Genomic DNA, 22422 nt, shown 5'->3' on the forward strand with positions numbered 1-22422 from the left:
ATGAAAGAAGTCAATAAAATAAAAATAAAAGTAGAAACAAAAATAAATATAAAAATGAAACTAAAGTAAAGCAAAATGTAAATGAGCAAAGCAAAAAAAGCTGCACTAAAAAATTAAAAACCAAGCGCGCGCAAAATGTTAAAATAAGGGAACAGCAAAAAAATTAAACAAAGCGTAGAGTTACATCAGCTTTCGCAGTAACTTCTTCACACATAGCGAAGACGCTCTGCAATGGCATAAGATTTCATGTGTCAGGAATTTCAATGATCAACAGTCTGAAATTTGTGGTTTGTTTGTTTATATAGAGAGTGTCACAGAAAATTGGATAGCTATTTTTGGCAATGTTTTCGAAGCAACTTTTTTAACTATTTAGTATAAAAATATAGTTTATATTCTAACAAAAACAGTAATTTACAAAGTCTGGGATTTTTTTTAAATATATGAAAAATCATTAAAATTTCGGGTATGTGTATAGAAACAGTTTTGTAGCTCAGTGCCACTCACAGTACGTGTACATAATAGGTCTATTTATAAGACCTTGCGCCATCCGATTACTATCTCTTCCGATCGATGCAACATGGCCTGGCTGACCAGCACTTCCGTAATTACGATGAAGTCAAAAAATGGATCGATTCGTGGATTGCGGCAAAACCGACCGAATTTTTCACAAAGAGAATCCGTGAATTGCCAGAAAGATGGGAAAAAGTAGTAGTAAGCGATGGACAATATTTTGAATATTAAATTTGTAACCATTTTACGTCAATAAAGTTTCAAATTTCGAAAAAAAACCGCACGAACTTATTCATAGTCCTATTATATTGTGCATATGTATGCATGCACGAGATATGTGTAACATGTATGTCAGTTTATGTATGAAGGTGTGTTTGAAATAAAGATAAATAATGCTGTGTAGTCTTTGGTGGCAGTGAAGTTAGGGTACCTGGCTTCAATAATACACAGGAATATACATAGAATAGTTCAATGCTCTGAGAAACAAATCACTAAACTAACAAGGAAGCACGTGAATATTTTAAATCATTATATTACGAATTTTATAAAAACCAATTTAGCAACTTAACTGAACAAATTTACGGCAAAATAACGGAACAAATAAATATTTTTCTTAAAAGGGCTAACCCGTTATTGCCGCGGAAAAAATAAGCATATTTTGGAAATATTTCAGGCAGACAAGTATTGAAATAAATCACAAATAATGAAATAAATGTAAACAAATCTATCTATCTATCTTTTTTTGTAAATTTCATTAGCTGTGTACGTAAATTTTTTTTTTTTTAATATTATATAAAGAACAACAAAACCGCGAGCGCCGACGGACTGCCGACTGAGCTATTCAAACATGGCGGCGAGGAGCTGGTAAGGTGCATGCATCAGCTCCTATGCAAAATATGGTCGGATGAAAGCATGCCTGCCGATTGGAATTTAAGTGTGCTCTGCCCAATCCATAAGAAGGGCGATCCTGCAATTTGTGCCAATTACCGCGGGGTTAGTCTTCTAAATATCGCCTATAAGGTTCTAGCGAGCGTATTGTGTCAAAGGCTGAAGCCCACCGTCAACCAACTAATTGGACCTTATCAGTGTGGCTTTAGACCTGGAAAGTCTACCATCGACCAAATATTTACAATACGCCAAATCTTGGAAAATACCCATGAAAGGAGAATCGATACACACCATCTCTTCGTGGACTTCAAAGCTGCATTCGACAGTACGGAAAGGAGTTACCTGTATGCCGCGATGTCTGAATTTGGTATCCCCACAAAACTAATACGGCTTTGCAAGATGACGTTGCTCAACACCAGCAGCTCCGTCAGAATTGGCAAGGACCTCTCCGAGCCGTTTGATACCAAACGAGGTTTCAGACAGGGTGACTCGCTGTCATGTGACTTCTTTAACCTGATGTTGGAGAGTATCGTACGAGCCGCAGAACTTAATCGCACAGGCACAATATTTTATAAGAGCGTAGAATTGTTGGCGTATGCCGATGATATCGATATCATCGGCCTTAACAACCGCGCTGTTAGTTCTGCCTTCTCCAAACTGGATAAAGAGGCAAAGCGAATAGTTTTAGTGGTGAACGAGGACAAAACGAAGTACCTCCTGTCTTCAAACAAACAGTCGGCGCACTCGCGTATCGGCACCCACGTCACTATAGACAGTTATAATTTCGAGGTTGTAAAAGACTTCGTTTATTTAGGAACCAACATTAACACCGATAACAATGTCAGCCTTGAAATCCAACGTAGAATCTCTCTTGCCAACAAGTGCTACTTTGGACTAAGTAGACAACTGAGCAGTAAAGTCCTTTCTCGACGAACAAAACTAACACTCTACAAGACTCTCATCATGCCCATCCTAACGTATGGTGCAGAAGCTTGGACGACGACAACATCCGATGAAGCGACGCTTGGAGTGTTCGAGAGAAAGATTCTGTGTAAGATTTTTGGACTTTTGCACGTTGGCAACGGCGAATATCGCAGACGATGGAACGATGAGCTGTATGAGCTTTACGACGACACAGACATGGCGCGCGAATAAAGATCAAGCGGCTACGTTGGCTGGGTCATGTCGTCCGAATGGATACAAACGCTCCGGCTTTGAAAGTATTCGATGCGGTACCAGCTGGTGGTAGCAGAGGAAGAGGAAGGCCTCCTCTGCGTTGGAAAGATCAGGTGGAGAAGGACTTGGCTTCACTTGGTGTGCCCAATTGGCGCCGATTAACACGAGAAAGAAACGACTGGCGCGCTTTGTTAAACTCGGCCAAAATCGCGTAAGCGGTTATCGCGCCAATTAAGAAGAAGAAGATAAAGAAATGATAGCTGCACAGCATTTCTTCGACTAGAAATGTTTTTGATTTCAAATTTACTTCGATTATAATATATATGTATTTTTCTTAAAGCGGTCGCCCCTCGGCAGGCAATGGCGAACCTCCGAGTGTATTTCTGCCATGAAAAAGCTCCTCATAAAAATATCTGCCGTTCGGAGTCGGCTTGAAACTGTAGGTCCCTCCATTTGTGGAATAGCATCAAGACACACACCACAAATAGGAGGAGGAGCTCGGCCAAACACCCGAAAAGGGTGTACGCGCCAATTATATATATATATATTTGAAGGAGCACGATTACCCGACTGTATTGCCGCCTAGCAGGAGGTCTGTAGTCTACTACCATGAAGGCTAATAAAAGACAGTGGTAATCTGTGTGATTCCCATGATCGCTACTAGAGAGGCATTACAAAGCTACTGACTGTTGTTTTTTGCCATGAAAAGGATTCTCATAAAAACCGATCTACAGTTCAGAGCTGGCACAAAGCTGTAGGCGCCTATATTTTGGAATAAAATCAATACAAATTAGAGGACACACTTGACTTGTATAACTTTTATCAATATAAGTTTCAGTATTTTCTTATTGGAAAATAATCATTAAACGAGGAATAAAAAAGTGCTAAAAAGGCGTTACAGCTGGTACGTCACCCGGTGAGCTCTCAATTATTACTCCTATAATTATTGGGCCATAGTGCACTGCGATCTTTATTATTGTATCTGATGTCAGCGAGCGCATAATTGGAATTTAAGCACCTTCTCAGCCTTTTTGTTCCATGTCACCAATGAATTTAGAGTTACGCGCGCTAAGGTGTGCGAGTCTTCGCCTTGCGTCTCTATGCTCGATTAACCGAATTAGTTATCTGAAAGACAATAAATCTGTTATACAAAATTTTTATATTTCTTATCTTTCAAAAATAATATTTGCAATATGCACAACAAGTAATGGAGCCATCACAAGAGCCAGAGCAAAAGAAGCCTTCTGTGAAGGCACAAAAACGACAACAAATTCCTCATAAATTCGCCCTCATAATTCGCTTTGTTTTAAAAAGTAAATATACCACATTTTGTTGTTGGCGTTGCTCCACAATTACAATGACTTATGACATTCGAATGGTGCAATATTTAACAATAAGGTATAGAAAAATAGCATACAACAATAACAATGCGCATTTCAGTTTTTTTTTTTCAATTTTTTCTGCGAAGTCAAGTTATTTAACTTTTTGCACACGCTTTTCAAATATCAAACAGCTCTCAGGTGTGTCCGTCCACGCCGATACCGACGAGCTGATACTGATACTGATGTTGGTGCTAGTGGCATTGGTGGCATGTAGTTGCACGTAGCAAACGCTATGCTGCAATGCTGCCGCTGCCATGTCAAGCCATGCCTGTGTGCATAGCAATCGGTGGCGTAGCGCTGGCAACATTGCTGGCATTTCCACTTGTTGCATTCGATTGCAAACGCTGCCAATCGTCACAAAATGAAAACGAATAGCAAGTAGAGTTAGAAAAATATGTGAAAAAATGAAGGGTAGAATGCTGAGGGAAAAAGGCAGCAAATGACAGCAGATGAGGAGCAGCATGGACAGCTAGCAGCGCAGTTTGAAAAAAATGGGCAAATAAAACGAAAAAACTGAAAATGCTTGTTGGTTGATTAGAAGCTGCAATGACAACAACCAAAGTTGAAAACAAATACTGAAAATCAAAAAATAAAATAAAAAACAAATACAAAATGTAGCCGAAACTTTGCACAGCGCAGATACTCATAAAATGAGCAGCGTACCGGCTAACAATGAATAGCGGACGATAGAGTCGCAAACAGCCGCGACAACAACAGTCATCTAAGAAAGATGACAAACGCAAGGGGAGAGAGGTGTGCGTACCTCTATGTTGTATCTGTGTGTATAGCAGCTTGTTCGCGCGTGCATCAAGGCAAACGAGCCGCACGAATCGCAAATGAGCTGGATGCTAAGAGACAATAAGGCAAGCGGGCAAGAGGCCAATAATGAAAAAGAAGACAGAAGGTTTTGCTACGAAGCGGGCATGCAGACAACCAGCCAAATAGACAAACATGTAGAAGAAGAAGGCGCAACATGCTGATGATGAGCCGATAGATAACGTACGAGTTAGATTTGCTGAGGCACAGTGCGATCACACAAGGCAGGTCCATGAATAAAAATAAAAAGAAAAGTAGACATGCCTTGCTAGACTACGTAAGTCAAAAAATTAAAAAAACTGAAGACCGCCAAAGCCGCTTGAGAATTGCATACTCATAGCTGGAGACATAAATTTTTGCACGAAGAGCCTAATAAGGTGTGACAGAATAAAGATTAGGAGAGGCTATGAATATGAAGAAGACACTCCAAAGGCATGAAGCAGGGTTGAGTGGTTGGGAAATTTCGACGAAGAGGTAGAATACCATATAGAACATACCCATATATATATATATATATATATATCATACCATACACATTTAGATTCATTTGTAACTTATAAAGCGAGGCTACTGAACGTTGGGGAAATAAACGAAATGGACCAAAGAAGACAGTAGTGCAGATAAAGCAGTTGTAGGTAGGAATCACTGTTTTTGGAGAAGTTGCAGAAAATGCTGAGCTTCGCAATTAAAAAAAACATGCTTTGGAGAACTAAACCTCAGCCGTCCCACGATAGATGATTGAAATAGATCTGTATGTGGTAGACGAATTTGGGACATACGACAGTTGGCGAGGAGGGACCTAATTTTTTTTTACAAATTATTTAAAACTTATATATAATTACAAAATTTTTTAATCTCTTTTCTTCAGCAAACATTTTTAATGTTATGAATGTAAAGTAATAAAGAAAAAAGATTGAAAAAACTTTATTTGAGAAAACATATTTGAAAACATACATATTTATAATAATCAAAATGTTTTAAGTAAAATATTTAAATTTTAATTTTTTAAATTTTTTTTCTTTTGTAAATAGAAAGTTAAAGTTAAAGAAAACGTACGTATTTATAATAATGATGATTTTTTAAGTACAAAAAAAAAACGTTTTTTAAATAAAATGCATGATTTTCTTAAATAAAAAGTTTAAGATTTATAAAAAAAAAATTAAGATAAAATAAATTGCAGGCACTTTAAAACAAAAGTTTATTCAAAATTTTGAGAAAAATGTAAAACCTTAATAATTTTGATGAATATAAAATTTTTTAAAAATTTTTTACAAAAAAAAAATTATTTGTTTATACAAAATGTTTGCTCTAAAATGACATTTCCCTTATTTATTTGTTGTTTTTTTAGTTAATTATGTGATTTCCTTAAAATAAAAGTTTTAAGATTTATATAAATATTTTGTGAAGAAAAAATTCTCAAAATTAGTTTAATTATTTTTCGAAAGTTAACCAGATTCAAATTTCAAATTTTCCAAATACAGTAATATCTCGATAATCCGGACACGCGGTAGTCCGGTCACATCTATAATCCGGACAACTGCTAAATTCGGACAGTTTAACATTTTTTACTCTATAATCCGGACATTTTTCAAATTTGCTTCGCAATATGTACATACGTATAGTATGTATTTTAATTTTTAGTTTGCTTCGTAGGTTTTTCGTAAAATAGCGGTACTTTAACAACAATATATGTATACGAAATGCAACAGCATAAATCACGCGTTGTGTTTATTCTTTAGTGACAAACTGAATTGAGTGGACATTATTATTATGAAAATAATAATATAGAAGAAGCTGATTCTGATTGAACCATAGTTGAAGCGGTAAATACTATAAGTAGCGGTGAAGCAAAAAATATTTTTTCCAAGGCTATACAATGGGCAGAACAAATTGACGCTTCGGCTATGGATATTTTAGTTTTAAGACTGCAGATAAAATGTTGCTGCTGCAGATAAAATGTTGCTGGCGAACTCGCAGCAGACCAAAATTAATAATTTTTTTGAAATAGTACATACTAAATAAAAAAATGTTTGATTATGTACAGATGTACATATTATTATGTAAGTATGATTGTACTGTATTTAATAAAACTATTTATGTACATACATATATCTGAATTGCGTTATGTTCATTTCAAAAAAACAACGTTTAGTTGAAAAAAAAAAAATCATCTATAATCCGGGCACCCCCATAATCCGGACGACCCCTAACATTAAGGGTGTCCGGATTATCGAGATAGTACTGTACTCGAAAATACAGGGTCCGGCATGCGAAGTGTAGCCAATTAAAAAAGCCATACATTTAGCTTGGAAAACTACTTTTATTCAATTCAAAGTAAAAAATGTGTGAAAATAATACAAAATTAATCAATTTACTTTTGCTCGATATGACCACCTTTTGCCTTGAGACGGTCCAGAAACGAATCGCACGCTGCCCGAATGTGACTTGCAAGCATTTTGGCCCACTCGCGGGCAAAGGCTTTTTTCAGCACCTGGAGACTGGTGAATCTTTTAGTTCGGACATTGCTTTTCAAAATTGGTTCGTTCTTTCGCCATTTGATTGGCACTTCGCCAGAGACTTCGCCCAAGTCGCTTCTTCACTTTTTGAACCATTTCAAGTGACGTTGCAGTCTCTTGATGACCACCTCCATGACGTTTCGCGATGCTACCAGTGTCATCGTACCGAGTAGTGGTGCGATAAGCAAAAACTTTATTTACTTTAAGGTGCTCGAGCTCACGAACAATCGCAGATTGTAATTTTCCATCCATATACAGTATAACGCAATCACTCTATTACGTTTGATATCCGTTACTGATTTTCATTTTTCGCGTTTACTCTCGGCAAAATACTTCCGCACGCTTGTAAACAAGACTCTGTATGTGTATTATTATTTAATTAAAATATTTCTATGTATTTTTTAAACAAAAATTCCCGAAAACAATATTTAAGTTCTATATTTCTTTTACTATATGATTATAGATTTAATTTTGCTTTATTTATTTATAAAATAAAATTTATGTATACGATTTTCTGAAAGTAAAAGTAAACAAACTTTAATTTAGAAATTATGTCCGAAAAAAGAACTAAACTTTTTTTTCTCAAAATAAAAAAAAATAAAAAAATTTATTAAAAAAGAATTCAAAAATTTAATTAAATATTTGTTTTGTTTTCAATACAAGTTTTTTCAGCAAAAATACTCAAAAATAATTTTACAATTGTCACGTATCCTTTAAACCAACACCAAAAAAAAAAACACTGCCCAGATTGGATCATTCTTACCACAGAGTTAATTTCGAAGTCACCACCTTTTAATTGCATTTCTTATTCGCCATATACGCTGCCAGTGAGGCGCTTTCTGAATTTGCTTGCTTTTGTGTTGCTGTCAAAAACGAAAAGAAAGACCGACGCCGACGATGAACGAAGGAGTTCAAGTGCAAGGTGGCAGTAGTGAGTGCCGCAAAAATATTGAAATAATGATACATGGAATTTAATAAAAATATTCATATAAATTTATATGTGTTTTTGTGGGAAACGAACTATTAGTGATCGGACATCTTGATATATTGCCCAACCTTCCCTCTTGACACAATGTTGTTTTTTTTTTTCTTATTAAATAAAAAATGTAAGATTTCTGTAAATTCTTGTCCATAACTTAAAAGACTTCATCATCATATTGGCGGGGTGGACCATTGCCTCCTCTACAATACGCCTCCAATCTTCTCGACAATCCCCTTTCGCTCATAAAAGACTTATACCATATATTATTAGAAAATATTATCGAAAATAAAAATTTAATTTCTTAGAAAAATTAATTTCTTAATATAGAAATGAAAATTGTATGATTTTCTGAAACTCTAAGTTCAAATAACTAAAAATTGTGTTTAAAAAATCACTGCTCGAAAGCAATAAATAAAATAAATAAATATTAGGAAGATTTATACAAACTACTTTTAAATAAAATGTTCCAAAAGAAAATTTTTACGCTTTATTTTCTGAAAAAAAGGTTTTTTATATTTTTTTGCCAATTTTTTTTAATCATCACTTCCATAGTTGTGCATATTTGCATGCCTGTATTCAATTTGTTGATATGAATGACAACGAAAGAACTATTTGCCTTGGGAAAAACCGCAATGCCCACCTTAGAAATGATTTACGGCGACTCATTGCAGATTTCTTGTAACTAAATATTATTTTATCAATCAATATAGTACAGAAATTACTATGCCTAGAATTTGCAAAAAAACAGAAACCTCGCATTACTGCCACTTCAAATGGAGTTACCCCAATTACGTGCACAACTTCACATAGTACGTGCAACATGTTGCAAATGAGCGCATCTGTAACGAAACGAAAAATATGCGCAAAAATGTTCCAAGATACAGTTGCTCAGCATAAGCAAAGCATAATTTGAATTACAAACAATATTTTTTTAATAATAATAAAGACTTGATAGAAAACAAAATATGCGAAGCGACAAGGCACAGCGCGCTCTGGCTAACACAATAATAGGCACTTTGAAATGAGGAGCCAACCATCCCGACTGTCAGCCGGCTTAGATAATTTAGAGTAAGATAGTAAGTCACGTAGGCATACGGTAAATTGTAACTTACTTAGTTAGTCAGTCATTCAAAAGATTTGCATATATGAAAGCGCGTCACTCACAAAGTTAGTCACTCGGAAAGTCATTCAGGCAGAGTATCAGTAGCTCAGTCAGTCACTTGGTAATGCATTTTCTTTTCAGGTATTTTTTTTTTCTGCGCCCTGTTAGATATCCAATCAGTTGGCCAACCACCATTCATATGCTCGTACAAACATACATTCATACATATATACAGCGCAGCATTCTTGTAAACATTCAATTATTTTAGTTGTAAAGTTAGTGCCCAACTGACTTGTTGGGCAATACTCGTAATATTAACCACGTGGTGATGGTGAGTATGGTTCGTGCCACTGGTGCGAATGCAGTGATTACGTTTGGTTCTTTCATTTACTACTTTGCACTATTCTATCAGAGAATGTTAATGCATTTACATTTACATTGCATTAACATTCTCTGATTCTATGGCTAGGATGTTGGATATTTGAAAGTTTGCGAACATAAAACAGAAATTGGTCATTAATGTTTGGCTAAGATTATTTTTGTGCATTCAAATGATCCCAGTGATTTCTTTTTTTATTGTTGGTTTTTATGATAAAAATGGCTTGACAGTAATTCTAACGTAAGCTCCTCAAACGGTTACGTACACGAATAGCGGTTGATATACGTTTTAAAAGCTTTCATTAATTTATTTATGGGTAAATTTGTACTGTCAATTACAAAACCGGTAGGATTTGCAGATTCTAAGATATATAACCCCAAATTAATAATTGTATGTGGAAACGAGTTAAAAATAAATTTCATCATTAAAATAAGTATAAGAAATATTAATTCATAATTAATATTTTTGATTTAAAATTTTATTATTAAAATTATCAGTATCAGTTGACACAATATTTACTGAAAGTGGCCACAAATTTTGGTCGAAATATCGATTTCTAAAATAAAATTTTAGATAAATATTTACATATTGATTTCAAAAATAAATAATTTTCGTCTGAAACTAAAAATTGGAATAATTTAATTCTGTTTTTGGGAAGCAATGCTAATTACATATCTACATTATATCTGATCACCACATTATTATTATTATTATTAGGCTACTGCGCACTGCGACCTGACCACCACATACCTGACCCTTCAATAAATTCCGTCAACTCACCAAGCACATTTCAAGTTGTATTTATAAATAGCACACAACTGAACGCCAGGCTTGATTTGATTTACCTTCAAAATGAAACTTTTTTCATAAATCATCATAATCATCTCAAATTAAGGATATTAAAACAAATCTAAAATTCCATAAAATTGAAATTTCGCATTGAATCATTTTCTAAAGTTAGTTAGCCAAATATCAAATTTTTTGGGAAATCAAAATTCCATAAAAGGGAATTTTCGCATTGAATCATTTTCTAAAGTTAGTTAGCAGAATATCAGAATTTTTGTGAAATCAAAATTCTATAAAAATGAATTTTTGTATTAAAATATTTTCTACATATCAAAATGTTTGGGAAATCAAAAATTCCATAAAAGTGAATTTTCGCATTAAAGCATTTTCTAGCAATAGATAGCACATTTTAAAATTTTTGTGAACTATTTGCGGCATCACATCCAAAATTAGCATAGTTAGCCATTTATGATTGATTTGGGTTTATCGGTCAAAATTTTCCTTGTTTCCGATGTGTAACTTTCAACTATTCGCGCACTTGGCCGCATATGTAGATTTCAATATTTTGATTTTAAGATATTTAATATATTTGTAATATTTTTACAAATTGAACAATTTTTTTTTTTTTATTTAAAAATTGGAAAAGTAATGAATTACAATCACAATGAATTAAAAAGCATTAGGCTAGGCCATCAGTTTAAATTGAACTATTATCAATAACAAAAAGAACAAAATTTTCAAACGTGTTTTTTTACTATGTAGGTATTGAAAGTTATAATATTAAAAAACCTTAAAAATGGTCTCCGGAAAGCTAGAATTAGGAAACTATGGAAAGGTATTTCTTAAAAAATTTCTCTATTTTTCAATATGAAAATATTCGAAGTGTAAACGTCGATTGGAAGGCAGTGCACCTAAAAAAGTAGTTCTTGACTTCAAAAGCACGAATTATTCGGATTTTTAGTTCTTTTCAATATAAAGAATGTCAAAGCTTAGATGTCGATTGGAGGGCAATGAAAAAAAAAGTATTGTTAGATTTCAAAAATATGACTTGAAATTTTCTGAGCAACTTAGTTTTATCTGCCGAAATAATATAAAATGCACCCCAAATAATAAAGTAAGAAACACATACTAAAAAGGAACAAAAATTACAGCAACCTCCGCAGAAAAAACTTAATTCAATTTTTATAAAAAACGCATATTTGGTTGTTGGCGTTGCCTCACAATTACATTGACTTTTGACTCTCGAGCAGTGCACTTTTTACAAAAACTGAGCAAATATCCAGAAAAATACCATTAAACAATATTATTGTGCGCCTCTACTTTTTCTGCGAAATCTAATTAACTTTTTGCACTTGCTTTTCAAATATCAAACAGCGCTCAGCTTATATTTCAAGTATAAAGAAAAGTACAATTTTCTCCCTATTACAAAAAAACAAAAACTAAAAGTTTTAAAATAAGATTTTCAAGCTTAAATATTCACCTTGTACATTTTTATTCATATTTACATTAAAATAAAATATTGAATACAACACTTTTGAAATATCTTCGAATATGAAGTGTTTATATGCTTTAGATTTTGTTTACATGCCGAAATAATATTTAATTTGGCTTCAGCAGAATTTCAGGAAATCTCATCAGTTTATTACTTGTAAGTTTCATATCTTCCACCACTAGTGACAAGAGATACTCTCGAACTCCTCTAAGTTTTGAGCAATCACGTTTTCATAACTAATTAAACAAAAATATGAGAAACCAATTTTTATGAGCTACAAAAATCAATATTTCGAAATATTTAAAAATGAATTATAATTATAAGGAAAGACATTTGCGACTAAAGCTAACAAGCCAAATATATAAATAAGTATATCTTCATTCATATATACCTATATAAGCGTTTCATGTTCTAAAATATTTCAACAGTTTTGAATTCAAAATTTTATTGTAATATAAATTTTTTGTGTCGTATTTTGTATCATAAAACTATTAACTTAACACTTTCATCATCATCATCATAAATTCCTAGAGTTCCAGTGTGAAACATTTTTTTAACTCTTTGTGATCGGCAAATTTCTCTGATGGGAGTATCAGCTAGTCGGAGCAAATTTATGTTTTTGGAGTTATTTGTCTCTCAGAATTTAAAGAAAATACATGGGTTTTAAAAAACACAGAATTCCTTTAAATTTATTTGTTGTGTTTAATAGTATAGCTTTCTATTGATCTCAACTCTGCTGATCTCGGAAATCTTTCCTTTCCTCGTAACGACATCTTGGCTGGCGGCACCGACATTTACTATGACTTGCGAATGTTATAATAATAATGTCATAAAAATAAGCCGCTGCAGCGACGGGTAACTGCGACCTTCAACTGCATAAATAATTTCTTGTATAGCACATAAAATAGTATTTTTATGTGTGAAAATCTTCAAAAAAAACTTTCCGTCATAAAAAACAGCTTCTGAGCTTTTTTTTGCTTTTCAAGATTTTTTAGACATATTTTTATTGATATTTCTCTGGCAACACTGTTGACCACTACCAATATGGTGAAACAAGAACCTACCTCAGCGAAAACAAAATGAATAAACTAAATTGCAATAAAAATAGAATTGGTGATTCATGGTGAATATCAGTCTTCAGCCCACATCATCACAGTATGTTGAAATTCAACACATACCAGTGAAAATAAGCATTTGTCTGAGCTTCATTCGACAAGCATTAGTCGAGCGTGCTAACGCGTTGACTTCAAGAACAATATTTGTAGTAGTAATGCAAGAGACGCGAGTTCGAATCTCGCGACGCGCTCGATGTTATCATTTCATACTCTATTAGAGAAGCGTACCTTCTTCGTTTGGCAGGAGTTTTTTAAAATCGTTTACTGATTGAAAACTCTAATCAAAGAAGGCAGATAAAATCGTTCCTTCGTTTTCGCCGTACCTGTGCTGACCGACTTTCTGGGTTTGCAACAGGTCCCGTATAAACTATACGAAGGAATACAATATTTTAATTTTTTTTTTCATAAAATCTATGTACTTTTATGTATATTTTCGCCTTAAATTATTTTGTGATTTGAAAAATTACTCTTTTTGTTACATATTTACATAAAAAGAGTTAGGAAATGAGTGTCAATTGACAAAATGAAATTAAAATGTCAAGTGTGCTGACAAAGTAGGAGGCAGCAAATGCGGGCCACTGCTGCGAGTAAATACTTGTTCACTGGTGCCAAAATACTCTAACCTGCTTCGTCTGCACCAACTCAAGCTACGAAACTCATATTTGCAGCGGTGACGCACTTGAACGGCCAATTTTATGGCCACCGTTACGCTGATTGCAGCTTTAGAGGAAGATTGATGTTATTTGGACAATGTTGCGATCGTTTGATTGTCAAGGCATTCGATTGTTTAAAGCAATAATGAGCTTGGCGAGAAAGAAAAGTGCGACAAAGCGGTAGTTAAATGAAAAATGTGATTTAGATGGCGACTTGACTACTGTAATACCGAAAGTGATTTAGTATTTCAATACATGTATGTATGTGTGTATTCTCTGTATGCATCCTCAGATGCTGGTGCTCGATACATAATGAATGCATTACTTACAAGGAGGAGCTGCTACGGTCATACAGTGCTTATTCAACGAATGTTGGCCGATGATGATTTTTCAAATTTTACTGATTATAGAAATATTTCTTTAACGTAAGATAATTTTCAGTCTAAGAAAATTGGAAATATATTGCGTTAAATAAATATAGCACACGGGCTTATGGACAAGTTTTGACAAACTATTTTTTTTTTTATATTGTATAATTTCAATAATTTTTTAATTTTCTATTTTAAATATATTTAGTTCATTCACAAAATTTTCATAAAAATTGAACTTCTTTTAATTAGAATTTTTACAAACTTTTCGGGCAGGCCGTTTTATAGTCCACATAATTTTGGCAAAAGTGGCTCAAAAAATCCAGTATTTTTTTTTTTTTGCGAAGGTCATGTGCATTTTCTGTGCCAAAATTTCACGAAAATCAAAGAAAAACTTATGGAGATATGTTATCCCAAGTAGTTCAGTTGGGAAGTTTTGAAGCAAAAGAAACTTTAAACGAGTTTTATGGGTTTATTTTCAAAATTTTGAATTTTGGTTTTATACTTTTTTCTAAAGCACAATATTTTTCTAAATGCTGTGTCAAAACTTCGAGATAATCAGAGCAATACTTACGGAGATATATGACTTTAACCGAGTCTAGCCATGGAGTAAAATTCTTCAAACTTTCGATGCGTACTGCGGACATATACCAAATATCAAAAAGTGGTTTCTAGTAACGGTCGCCCTCGGCCGACCTTCCCAAGTCTCTTTATCCACACTATTGTGTCTTCAATATTACAAGTGGTGAGTATCGAGTTACTCATTACCTCTAAGACTGCTTTAGTTGAGTGAGCTTGCGAGTGATAACCATATCATTGATCCCGCCGAGTCTACTGGCGTTTTTTCTAACGCAGCAAAAACAAGGTTCTTTTCTTCAACTCTCGGTAGGACTCCCAAAGCTTTCAAAATTTCTCAAAAGTTTCTGCGTGTAAAACGTTTCAAAACAAACCAACTGCCGTTCGGAGGTGGCATAAAACTGTGAGGACTTGGGTTTGTAGGATATTTTACTAATTGGAGGAGAGGGTTTGTCTGACCTTTCTTCACTAATTATGTAAGTAACTATTGCAATTACTTTTCGTGAGCAAAAAAATCTCATCCACACTTTTTTTTTAAGAAAAATTATGGTCGGCCGTGCAACCAAATTTTTCTACTCTTTCTGGTTTGGTGATGGGGGGCATGCAAGAAAGCATATTTAAAATGGTTGGAGGCACTTAGCTGTCAATGGTAATACCGAACGACAAAATCAAACTTTTTCCAAAGTACAGGGAACAAAAAATATTTCTGTCTCTCTGTATATGCGATTTCAAGGGTTACATACGTCCAGCAGTGGCAAAAATGCGCTAGAAGAAAAACTGTTTTTAGAAGGAATAACAATAGAAATAAATAAAAGGAAATGTTATACATTGTTTATTAGTACTTAAACTCTATAAAAAAATGTATTTCAATTTTTCTTTACAAAACTTAGTATATAAAAACCACGTGACCCCAAGTACAATGAAAAAAAAGTTGCTCCACGGTCTGCATCATTTTTCCTTCAAATGTTGATGAATCTGTAAAAAGTAAAAAAAAATCTTTTAAATTTGTGCAATTTACGGCATTTTAAAAAGTATGCGTTTTACGTCATAAATGTCACACTTTATTTCTAATTAGAAATTTTTTTTAAAAAAATATATCAAAAATCAAATCTATATAGGAAACGAAAAAACCCGCATCAACAAATTTTAAAAACTGTATGAGTTATCATGCAAACCGTACCGGAAAAGTAGTTTCGAGAAAAACGAGTTTAAACTTTGAAGTGCATTTCGCTCGAGATCGGCTGCCTCAAACGAAGGGCATCTACCTGTGCGCATCAAACTCTCTTGCAGCAAACAATCTATATCCACAGAAATACACTATAAAGAATAATAATCTGTAAAAAGAAAATCGATTTTTTGAAAATTCTGGACGTATGTATTACCTTAAAAATTGAAGTCTGCATTTTATTTCATCAAAAGTTTTCGCTTTTTTGAGCATAGAAAATTATGTGATTTTTACATTTTAGATATATGATGTGGTCAGCAGTTCTACGTAAACACCAATGAGAAGTATTTTTGTGGAATATTTTAAGTCTCTAACTTCTCAATAGATGCGCCTTTTTTGTCAATTTTATGGTAAGGCGCCAAAAATACTAACAACAGAGGCTTATGACGGGTTTAAATGTACAACAAAAATATTTGCCATAAAATTCTGCTATAAGTCTCTTAATACACCAAAGCTCAAAATTTAACTTAAGCGCCAGAAATAAGAAAAACCGAAAAATGTGTTCGGTAACTTGCCTATTTTATTTTTTATTTAATTTTACCAAACCAATTTCTTGCACAGACTAACGAAATTAACCCGCTTTGTGCGCGTTGTGGTCGCATTAGGTGAAGTAAAAAGTTCTGAGCGGCATTTTGCTGTATTACAATTGCAGACGAATTTTATAAGAAATATGAAAAAAAATTTTTCTCCATATTCATATCCAACTATCTTCTTTTATAAATATAATAATTTCTTTTGTATTAAGCAAAAAAAAAACAAATAACAAAATTGTATAACTGAGAAATCGCCTGCTTCGGTCTGCACTTTCTAATGACTTGCAATGAAAACCCATAAATTAATTTGAATCCAAGTTAGTTTGCATTGCATACATTTGACCACCTAAATACAATACTGAATATACATACATACAAAAAAAGTCAAATAACCATACAAAAATACACAAATCGCTACAGATTTACATAACTCTAAGCAAATATTACATTTTAATTATGATTTTTACGCCATCCGTTACGTACTTTTTGTTGCTTTTTAGATCTCCACAATCGCAATCTTCAAAACAAATCTGATTTTCCCTCTAAATCCGTTTTTTTTTTGCATGCAAATCAAATTTTACTTACACCTTTGTTTACCCTTTAATTAATTTTCTATTTGCTTACTGTTTGCGTTTTCACTTAAATGTTTTTGTTTACAATTTTTTGTTCAATTTATTTGCAGATACATCCAGCTACTACTTCGCAGCACCCAATGCGCAGACACGCTTTGTGCCATCCGCTGCGTTCCAGTCGAATCGCCAGCCAGCCGCGCAAGCCGCTTACCTAACAGGCACACGCGGTGGTGCGGCATTGTCCAATGGTGCTTACACCCAACCAGGTTCATATCAGGAGCAGCTGTTGTTCATCAGCAATGACGGCAAGCGGCAGCAGCAGTTACCACAGTCACAACTGCAATCCTCGTCCGCGGCGGATTATTCGCCATTCGGTGCGCAAATTTCGGTGAGTCAGCTGATGTGAATTTCTTTTTTGGTATGTTTTTTTTTTTGGTTTTTGGACACTGTTACAAATATTTGGGCACCTGGTTCATATGTTTATGATTGGGAAGCTGACATATCTGGCAACAAATTTCCTATGCTCAAAAAATATTACTTATTTGTTTATACTTAACTTGCGTTCTACTTCTCAGATGATGGTAAAAATATTTTCTAAAAATCCTCTAGCACTTTATAAAATTTTTGTAATAAATAGTAAAACTCAGCCCACATAAACTTTTAACGTCTAATAGAATTTCTTCTTGAAGTAATGATTTCATTGGCTTGGAGATAATGACGAGTAGAGAGAGAGAAGTAATGATGAGGGTCTGAGTGATTGTCTTTTTGTAACAGATTTAATTATATGAATTGGTTAACTAGGGTAAGCTAGTTGTTGCCAAGGAACTGTGAGCTACTGCCTGATTACGAACACCAACAGCCAGGCAGAAGAACTCATCCCTTCGCACTGCCCTTATGATTACTGAAATATTTGATATGTCATGTGTCTACCCTATCGAAGACTATCGATATTTTATCATTGGTATACCAAAAACTTTTCCGTCATATTGATGGTGCTCAATATCGCTAGCTTCACTCCATTTTGACACTGTTACCACCATTTCATATAAATTGTCCATGCTTGATTGTGTTCGCTGCTTTGAAATGATGAAAAGTTGTAAAAAGTGGTGACCAACTCCAAGTCAAGTGATCCAAAGGTTTTGAACGTTGCCGCCAATTCTTCTAAAAATTAATTCATTTGTAGGCTAGAGTTATCACACTCGAGCTTGACTTGTTTACAGTAGCACAGAAAACAAACTATGTGACATATCACGCTGAAATTTGCCATGTAAGCTTATAACAGTCCTACCAAAAAACAAAAAATTTATTTTTGCCATATATCATCCGCGGACCGTTTTATTGATAACGTCTCGTTCATATTTGAGCAGAAGGTACTTTTGAAAAGAAAATTTAGAAGAGAACATACTAATATTTGGTTTTGTAAAAATGTTGTTTTTTTGGTATTTTTTAGAGAGAAATATCTATGATTATTTTAAAATGCTTAACATTTCTTTTAAATCTAAAAAAAAAAAATAAGTAGAAAAACAAAATATTTTTTGTTTGTTAATTTGAAAATAAAAAATAAAAATTAATTAGAGAAAAAAAATATTTTTTTTGTTAACTTTTTTTATATATTCTTAAAGTGAAATATTTTTTATCTATATCTTTAACTTTTTTATACTTTTTTTTTTAATTTTTTGTGTGAAATATTCTTTAAAAAAGAAATTTAAATAAATAAGTAAAACAATATTTTTTTGCTAAATTTTTGTTTTATATTAGCATATTTTTAAGTGAAGCAGGTGTAGTTCGTTTTAATGTTTTTATGTTTTGTTTTTTAGGATAAGATAAAGTTTTGAAAAAACCATGTTAGGAAAGAAAATGTTTTGAGTTAATTTTTTCATTTTAAAATGCTTACAACTTTATTTTAAATTCTTTAAAATAATATATTTGCTTGGAATTTTTTAAAGTGAAATATCTGTGGTTCTTTTCACATTTTTTATAATTTTAATTTTTTTTTTTAAATAAAATAAATTTTTGAAAATAAGGTTTAGAAAAGAAAATGATATTTTTTTGACATTTATTAAAAGTGAGACATCTGATAGAAAAGAAAATAATGATTTTTTACTTGGGATAAAATATATATATGAAAAGAAAAATTATAAGCTAAAATAAAATAAAATTGTACAATAAAATGTTTTCTTTTGACATTTTTGTAAAGTAAAATATATGTGGTTCTTTTTTAAGTTTTCATTATTTTTTCTTAATTTTCTAGGATAAAATGTACTTTTGAAAAAAAATTATAAAATCAAATAACATTTTTGGTAAACTAACTTTTGTTTTTTTGCATTTTTTATGGAGAAAATCTTTATATATTTTTATTTGTAATTTAATTAAGAATAAAATATACCTTTGAAAAAAAAAAGAAATTTTAGAAAAGAAAATAAAATTTAGCTTGTGTTTTTTTTTAATTTTGGATTTTTTGAAGTAAAATAAAGATGGTGCTTCCTTATAAAATTTTTATATTTTTTTCTATTTCTTTAGGAAAACTATACTTTTGATTATTTTTTGAAATTTTAAACAAGAAAATAGTATGTTTTTTAATAGTGAGAGCTCGCGTTGTCTTGGTGCAGCATTATTCATCTTCGCAGGTGGTTTGCCTTAATTCTTCCAAAACTTCTTGCAAAGAAGTGGCTATGTATCACTCAGAATTGCCTATTTTAAATTTCTCCAGTACTACAGTTGCTGCGGTGTGACCAGATTTTGCGAAAAAAGCAGATGACCATTTGTTTTGAGGTGCTCCTTCTTTGAACTTTAGTTGGCTTAAGTTCGTTTCGAACGTCGATTGCTGTTTTGTTTCCGGCTTACAGTAGAAGCCCGATAAGTACAATTGGAAAATTTCAGCAATGATTGCACTTAGCGAAAAATTGCACTTTTGCGAATTTCTCCTGTGGATCGAGGAATACCTAGGGAAAAATATTTTAACTCTATTCAATGCAATTAATGAGCTCAAAAGGTCGATATTCAAGAAAAATGAACACATATTTATTGAAATTAATACAAAGAGATCAATGCGGAAGGACATATGAGTGTGTGCTCCAAAATTCAATTATTTTTTTTGGAAAAACTTTGTTATTTTCGATTGCGTTTTCTCGTAACACTTTTCAAGTGCTTTTGATCGGATATCATGCAAACAAGCGATCTGATTGAATGACAGTACATCGTTCTGTTCACCCCATTTCAAAATTGTATTGACGCAGCCAAAAATCGATTCATGCTGGACTTTTTCGGTTGTTTCTTCTTGAGTAGTATCTTCGGGTTCATTGGTTTCACTATCACCTTCATCTATTCCTAATTCCAAAACCCAATTGCGGATTTCATCTGTGTCTGCTTCACCCACTTAGTTTTCGACCATCTCATTTAACCGTTGTAATCCTCCAACAAGAAGGGGGTCGTCAATTTCGATATCCAATGGCATATCGTCTGGATTAGATTCAATAATCGCGTCAACTGTTGGGCTTGTACCCAATACGCTTTTCCAGCATTTAGCGATCGTTTCAAGGAGCAATTTCCCCATGCTTGGCTCAACATGATCACGGCGGTTTTCAAATCAATTTTCTTCAATAGTTCATGTAATGAAGAATCTTTTTCACTAATTATGGTTTCCATTAGCAATGTTTTGTATTGAATTTTTGTCAAGTTAATAACACCTTGATCCATTGGCTGTAAAATCGCTGTGCAATTGGCCGGAAAATACATCACTTCGATCTCACTACAAACTAATTCTTCTTCGGGCGGATGAGATGGGGCTTGATCCAGCAAGAGTAATGCTTTGGGTGGAACATTATTTTCTTTGGCGAATTTTTTCACTTCTTCGACAAAATTATCAAAGAACCTCTTTTTGAAAATATCCCGCGTCATCCAAGCAGTCTTGTTGCTGGCATAATTCACCGGTAGACGAAAATTTTTAAAACAACGCGGATTCATAGATTTGCCGATCGTTAATGGTTTTATTTTGTGGCTGCCATCACCATTTGCACACAAAAGAACACTGATTCGATCTTTTGAAACTTTGTTGCCTGGAGCACTCTTTTCAGGTAGGTTTTATTTGGCTAATGTTTCCAAAAGAGCCCCGTTTCATCAGCATTATATATTTGTGATGTTACATATCCTTTTTCAGCGATTTTCGCCGTCAATTTTTCCTTAAATGGCTCAATGGCTTCTGGATCACAAGATAATGATTCACCAGTCACAGTCAAATAGCGAAGTCCGAAGCGTTTCTTGAATCGCGAAAACCATCCATCACTTGCATTGAATTGTTCTCCATCCTTTTTTATTTCATCAAATATTTTTAATGCTTTGCTTTTCAATATCAAGCTAGAAACAGGAGCATTTCGTCGCCGCTGATTCATGAAAAACTGGTACAAACGCCAAACCGCAAAGTTGTCCGTTTATTTCCAAGTGAAAATGAATTGTATGCATTTTCTTTTAATGAACGGGATTGTTTTTTTATTCGGCAAATCGTTGCGCAATCAACTTTGTATTCGAATGAAAGAACTCGTTGTTTAACGCCTTTTTCAATTTTTTGGAGAATCTCATCTCTTTCTTTCGATGTAAGAAAATGTAGATTCTTTTTCACTTTTCCCATGATTTTATTTGATGAAAGCAAAAAAAAAATGATTCAAACTCCGAACGATTGTTTTACTCTCAAGAACCAGCTTGAAACTAACGCGTGTTGAATGTCACAAACGATTCGATGCCATATTTTATGATATCAGCGCTACAATTTTACAGTTATTTGTAAAAATCAAAAATCACAAAGCGTGAGAACAGTGTTTTTGGTCGCAATAATTCCGAGAACCATAACTGTGCATAGCTATAAAGCTGTGTCTTCGCGCGTGATGAACGCAAATACATTGCCGTATTAAGTAAAAAATTTCTTCGAACAAGAATTCTTTTGCGCCCGAAAATTGCAATTTTTTATTGCTCTTTTCGAGTTTTCTATGGACTCAAAATCGAATTGTACTTTCCGCGAAATTGCAGTTATCGGTATTGCACTTATCGGGCTTCTACTGTATTTGCATAAGTCAAGGATTTGTAACTTTTTAAAAGTTATTCACTAAATTACGTTAACATTTCTTCACAATTATTTACCAATTTCTTTACCAACATTTCTTTAGTAAGACCTTTCAATGTCCACTCATATCCAAGCATGCCTCTATCTCGCGATATGTCACATGACTATCTTGCATTATCAATTGAGGCACAGCATCGACTGTTTCTGGCACAACAACCGCTTTTGGACTGTCTTAGCAAAATTCATTCGGCAAGGATTGATGGTCCCCGTGGAACTCGTTGTGTTGGTGTATCACAGT

General features: G+C 33.4%; 1 protein-coding gene across 1 annotated transcript in view; it reads left to right on the forward strand.

The window, feature by feature from the left end:
* The first annotated feature begins 8185 nt into the window (after positions 1-8185).
* LOC128867213 (uncharacterized) overlaps positions 8186-22422 on the forward strand; it is a 35984-nt gene continuing 21747 nt past the window's right edge. Inside the window, exons 1-2 of the mRNA XM_054108313.1 lie at positions 8186-8219; positions 17182-17459. Of these exons, the coding sequence (XP_053964288.1) occupies positions 8186-8219; positions 17182-17459 (312 nt within the window). The remainder of the gene's footprint in view (positions 8220-17181; positions 17460-22422) is intronic.

Source organism: Anastrepha ludens, chromosome 6 (genome assembly GCF_028408465.1).
Source record: "Anastrepha ludens isolate Willacy chromosome 6, idAnaLude1.1, whole genome shotgun sequence".
Lineage (NCBI taxonomy): Eukaryota > Metazoa > Arthropoda > Insecta > Diptera > Tephritidae > Anastrepha > Anastrepha ludens.